Source organism: Acartia tonsa, chromosome 7, assembly GCF_053477335.1.
Source record: "Acartia tonsa isolate MP-2025a chromosome 7, ASM5347733v1, whole genome shotgun sequence".
NCBI classification, from domain to species: Eukaryota; Metazoa; Arthropoda; class Copepoda; order Calanoida; family Acartiidae; genus Acartia; species Acartia tonsa.
The window spans coordinates 37,062,237-37,068,662 of record NC_137266.1 but is presented as its reverse complement, the minus strand read 5'-3'; the positions used below and the strand labels follow the sequence as shown (position 1 = coordinate 37,068,662).

The following is a 6,426-nucleotide window of genomic DNA, read 5'->3' as shown; positions in this document are numbered from 1 at the left end:
CCAAACGTGTCAACTAATAAATTTAATCTAAAGTAGTAATTGTGATTTTTGATTTATTGATGTAGCCTTGCATATACTTTCCTATTTCTTGGCCAATACATTACGAACTTTAAACATGTGTTTTCATTTAGATTTTGGAAACCATTAAATATTATATAATTTTTGGGAAGGAATGTTACATATTGGCTTTGGTCTGGTTCTAAGCTATTTTGTCAATGGTTAGGTTAACATCTGAAAAGATATAACACTCCCATTCAAAAAAATTAAATTCACAAAGTTATTATATTTATTTTCTAAACTAGGGTAACATATCTGAACCTGGAACACCTCAAAGAACACCCAACTCAGTTGGGAGTTACTACACACCTCCCTATACACCTCCTACCACACCCAACAGAGGGAGAGTTACACCCATGACTGGAACAAGAACACCCATGACGCCTGTGCAAAGAAGGGCAGCTCCAATATTGTCATCGCCAGGTATATTTAATTTCTTACTTTTCAAGAGGTACAATCTTTTGTCCCTAGTAAAAATATAAACGAAATTATGACTTTATCCATAAGAAGTGAAACAAATAAATAAAATAGGATAATGGGATTTACATCTATGCTAAAAAAGACAATCATCCCTATTGTAGTTTTAATTATTTGGTTAAAAAGTTTGTTCACTGCTATTTTAAACAAAACTATCAAGATTTTATAAAAGTACCCATTGTTTTTAGCCAACAAATAAGAGAGTGTATTAATAAAACTTTAATTACCAGTCTAATACCCCTTAATAGTACACTTTAGTACACTAAAACTTTTATCATTTTAGGTCAACAACAGTCAGTACGCAGAAGATTGCCTATGCCTTCACCAAGAGGATCTCCAAAGATGAGAGGAGCCCTGATAAGAAGCCCTGCGGGGGTAACTGTAAGGCCTAACCATTCCCCAAGTGTGTATCAACCACGGGGACAATATACAACAACATCACCAAGTATGACGACGCCTTACAGGGCTAATTCACCATTAAGATCAAGGAACGGATCGAAATATTTTATTTTAGAGAACAATGATGACAACATTCATTTTTCAATCAAGGATATTGATAAGAACATCCATAAAAGGGCAGTTAAAAAAGTAAAAGATATATTATAGCCACGTAGCTATTTAAAAATGGAGGAAGAAAATAAAGAAAGTATTGAATAACTAAAAATTGGTTTACGTCTTTTCCCCTCACTCTCGCGTTAAAAATTACAGCTCAAGACCAGAAGATACCTATATTTTTTTAATTTCTTCATGGTAAACTATTTTTTGTGCATAAAACCTCGAATTGTCTGCCTTCACTGTTCCTAACACATTATGTTGTTCATACCCTAATTATTGAGAACCTCCGATAATAAAAATATTAAAATCCAATGTTAAAGGACGCCTCTCGGAGTATCTACAAGATTCTCATCACCACCATTAAGAGGTGCATCACCACAATTAACATCTCCTCAAGGATACCGACAACAGCAGCCAATGTCGGTTCGACGTCAGCTTGTACAGCAGCCGTCCACAAGCTCTTCTTATACAAGGTATCAAGGTTTCTAAAAGCTAAAATAATTTACATATTAGATTTTTATCTTTTTAATTAATTAAAAGTTTCATTGACTTCTCATCATTTATAAAGCAATAGTTTCCAAAAATTTCTGTCGGTTTTCATCTGATTTACAATTTTTTTATGCTAAAACTTTATTAAATTATTTCAAGACGATTTATGTAGAAATTGTATGTTTATCTACAAAAGAAGTAGAATGTATGTGTGTTTTTTTTATGGAATTTGGCGTACCTTGGTCATTTTTATCTGATTTTCCATTTTTTCATCAGCATAAAATATTATCTAATCGTTCGATGGGTGGGCTCTGCATGTCTGTACTCGAAATGACAGTATTTTTTTATTTAAAAAAGACGAAAAGTTTTCATTAAAAACTACTCTTTTCTAGGCGACTACCAAATACAGAAATAATCCCAGTCAACTATGCAAATCAACAAACAAGAACCTCACAGTACAATCAAAACAACAGAAACAGATCTCAATCGCATAGCTCTTATACAAATCAGGTAACTTTTGTCAGAATTGAATAAATTCAATATTTAGGGCTCTAAATAATAGTAGCCTCCATTCGCAGTTTTTTTTATTTAACGAGCTACAACAAACCAAACAAACCAGACTTTTTTTTACAATCTGAAGCAGTATCTGATAAAATGCCTTTTATTTTAAAAGATACAGCGACTCTTCTAAAGTACTATTATATTATAGAACGGTTTTACATAGTAATTTTAAAAGGTTTTGAAGATGAAACTTGCAAGTCAGGTTTGAGAGTAAATGGGATTGAATCCCCTCCCAAATTTCTTATCATCTATTCAAGCTTTGAAATGTTTTCAATTTGTATCTAATGTTTAGGAGGAAATAGTTCTTGATGAAGATGGGGATGATGACGTCATCGATGTTCCAGCTGATGATGATTATGACGTCACCAGCGTACCTGCCCATGATGACGTCACCAATCTACCTGTCTACGTAACCAGTGTTTCATCTGTAAATGATGACGTCACAAGTGCCTCAGCTGTTAGTGATGACGTCATAATTCCTCAGGGCGTGCAAAATAGTTCGGATTATTATGACATAGCGGAATTGTCGCCTGTGGTAAGTTTTATATTATGTCTGTTTGTACGTACATCCCTTAGGATCTTGCTAACGGCTGAATCGCTTAGATTGTACTTTTGGTCTGATATACCTACTTCTTATAGAGTAAAGACAAATATAGTTGGTTTTTCAAGCTTTTCCATTGGCTATTTATAATGTGACAGTTGACCTAACTTCCTCCAAAAACCAACTGGGACCTTCATATTAATTAAGGGCAAAGGTGAGCCTAATCAGTCTATATATTTGTAAAATCTGTTATAGAGATAGACTCACTGACACACAGATAAATAAATACTTTCCTCTTAAATAGATAGTGGTATAATTATAAAGAAATCGAGGAGAGTTTGAACTGCTTCATTTAAGATATACTCTTTAAAAAAAACCATTATCAAGGAAATCTAAAGAGAAGGGAAATTATCAGCACTTTATAAGTATGTATGTATTTCTAAAAAATTAAATATGGCAGGACAGACATAATCACTTTTGGTGTAGCTTCACGTATAAAAATATTTAAACTTTATTCTTTATTATAGAGACACGATGATCCTGATGATACGTACAATTATATTGACACTGCCGACTATTCTAATGAAGATTTCAGTATTCATGCCAGGGTAAGTTTTTGCACATTTAATCAGCTATAGCAATCAGGGATTTAAAGGGATAGGACAAATGCAGATAAATGTATGCACATTCCAAAAGATTGTGTGTGCGAATGGGGCGTTTGTCCAAACTTTAGGTATGGAGACCGCTCTTCTATGAGTACTACTAAAAACCTACTGTTACTGCAATACACATAGTCATTCTCATCGTCGGTTCGTTTGTTTAGAATGCTTAACCCTCTATTCCCACAAGTATAATACGAATTTGGTTGAGCTGGTGGAAGCTCAACAAAAGACCCACGCGAAGTATTATGTTGCTTTAATCTAAGAATAAATGGTTGGTTTTGATATTCGATCAGAATTATATAAGTATATTAAGTATTAAGGAATGAAAATGTTTTTATAAAGTGTATTTATATTACAAGTGCATAAGTTAAGTATGAAAATATTTACAGGATAAGTGTTAAAATTATAAGTAGAGTAGGACAGAAATGTGCCCTAAGTCCCAAGCAGTGAATTGTGCTAAGTGTTAGAACTCTAACATAAGGCCTAAGCTCAATTCATGCTAAGTACTAAGGGGCCTAAATTTAAACTACAATGCATGCCAAACAACTAAGTCATTACCTTTTAAAGCCAGAAAGAGAAGTTGATGGTAGGAGAGTCAATAAATAACTAACTAAATTTAAGAGGTACATGCTATAACATTAGCTTTGGACCAGGATCTTAGTGTTTGTCTGTACAATTAAATGTCTGTGTGTTAATATGTGACGTAAATCAGGCATGGTTGTAGGCATACATATTTGTACTGATTATTTACATGATTACTTTAACAATAAACATAATGTCTTTAATAAACATATACTATTAGCAAATCACATACAAATTACCATGAATAGGCTAGCGTTACCCATATATGGTGTCATATAGGTAGAGATAGGCCTATGAATGCATAAAAGGATACAAATAATGCCTTGGGCCTAGCTAAAGTAATTGTGTCTTGCGCCTGATTGCTACTGGATAATTGCGGGGCACATGTCAATCAAATATTCATAATCTGCTCTATAAAGTGTTGACTTTATATCAAGCATAGATAGATAGCTTTGGATGCGAAGCATTTCTGTAAAAGTCTTATATGTACGTTCAAAGAATTTGAAAATTGAGGATCGCATCTCCAAGATGATAAACAGAATTTCCCCTTCTGTAGATTAAAATTAGTGACTGAAACACTCAACTTAATGAATCAACTAATCAAATTAACTAAAATCCTCAAAGTTGAAGCAAACGAATAAAAAAGCGTTATAATAAAACTTTGGGGACTAGAGTTTAATAAACAACCCTTTTTTCTCTCTGTGTAGCAATGGAATAGAATATACGTAGATATTATGACAGGGGGAAAATTGTCGTCAATTCTATAACTCATTTATTGGTAAGTTCGTTTATCCAGTAAGAGGGGATTAGATGGGGGAATCGTTATTTAAGCCAGCTACAAGTTTAATTTTATTAGAGAAACATTTCTAGCTTTGTGTTGGGGAGGGGGACAAGCCCAGCTGGGTCCTATCCCTACAGAATACTGTAACTGAGGTGTAACACTCGTCCCAAGCGGTGCAGGTTCTAAAGAGCAGCTACATTCTTTGCCCGTCTGTCTGCATGTCTTTCTATAAATCAGCAACTTGTTAAGATATTAAGAAACAATTGAGTTCTATATATAAAAGGATTACTAAAGTAAATCCTTGTCCCGCAATGGTCTAAAATCCATTTTTGGTGATCTACTCACTGTGTCTTCGCTTCTGTTAGTTTAAGGTTTCCTCGTCTGCGTTTTCAGTAAAACTTCTTGACCAATTTTTTGCAGTGTTTTTACACTTCGATCTTTAAATAAAGTTTGACTGACAATATTATATTAATATGCACTACTTTTTTACATAAATATTCTTATTCAACTTTAAAAATCTATTTAAGGATGATATAATGGAAGTTACAGTAGAAGCAGATGACGATGATGACATACAAATTTTATAATAATGTTTTCCTTTTATATATTTTTATTGTTATGTATTTTTGTTTGTTTCATTTAACATATTAAGATATAAAGCAATATTTAAATATTTATTTCAGTGGCGTGCAGAGGGTTATGCAAGAAAATTTATACATCCCCTTAAACCAAAATCGAGGGGGGGGCAGCTTGAGCTTTAGGTGTGTGTATTAAAGACAAGTTAGCTAGAGTTAGGGGGTTGGGTAAAACCAATTACGTGTCCACCAACTCACTCAAAAGTCAAGAAAGTGTCCAGAAACTGGTAAATTAACGCGCAAAGCATGCACTTTTCCTTAACATTTCTCTTGAGGATAAGGTTTTCGTAGATTTTTTACCCCCCCCCCCCCCTCACCAGGCTGTATAAGGGGTGTTCTGTAAAGGGGTGTATAGGGATAATACTTATGGGGGTGTATCAGCCCCCTTGATTTTGATAGTGTGGTTAATGCACCCCCTTTCTGCACGCCACTGATTTTATTTGTTTCTCTTTCATTGATGTTCTTTTTTTGGGCTAGAAGTGGGGAAGAAAAGAAATTAACTCCTAAATGGTTTTTACATAACTCAAAATACAAAAGTACAAATCAAAAATGTATAAGATAAATTTTATGGTTCTATTTAAATAAATATTTAATGAAATAGTTTTTTTATGCTAATCTGTAGGTAGAATTTCTGTATGTGTGTTTGTTATAATTATGTATTTTCCTGTTTAAAAGCGAAGCTTTCCTATAATTAGGGTCAGACCGTCCGTACGTCCGAGACGGATAGCTTTTTGCGTTAATTTAGGCCTGTCAGAATCAATAACAATTTTTTATGTCATCTAATTATCCGAATGTTCTGATTTTTGGTATTCTGATTCCAACAAAGTACAATTTTATAAGCAAAACAACTCTATAATCAAGTCCTAAAAATGTAAGTATGTACATAAACATTATAATCAAGTCCTAAAAATGTAAGTATGTACATAAACATTATCCTGTATCAAGCAGTTTTTCAAAAAAATTAATCACAATTTTGATTTGACTCTTATACATTTATATTATGATTATTTAGTTCTTACACATACAAGTGTTAATGTCCGTTTGTCCTACCGTTTCAGAGCATCGCTTTTTTGGATGTTGTCATCC

The 6,426-nt window shown here is 33.3% G+C and overlaps 1 protein-coding gene across 1 annotated transcript; it reads left to right on the top strand.

Annotated features, from left to right (window-relative positions):
* The first annotated feature begins 306 nt into the window (after positions 1-306).
* LOC145323686 (uncharacterized) lies at positions 307-5,940 on the top strand. The gene is made up of 7 exons (XM_080166134.1): positions 307-480; positions 818-1,024; positions 1,412-1,562; positions 1,971-2,088; positions 2,432-2,674; positions 3,208-3,288; positions 5,233-5,940. The coding sequence occupies exons 1-7, from the start codon at positions 414-416 to the stop codon at positions 5,290-5,292; spliced, it is 927 nt and encodes a 308-aa protein (XP_080022260.1). The 5' UTR covers positions 307-413; the 3' UTR covers positions 5,293-5,940.
* The last annotated feature ends 486 nt before the right edge of the window (positions 5,941-6,426 follow it).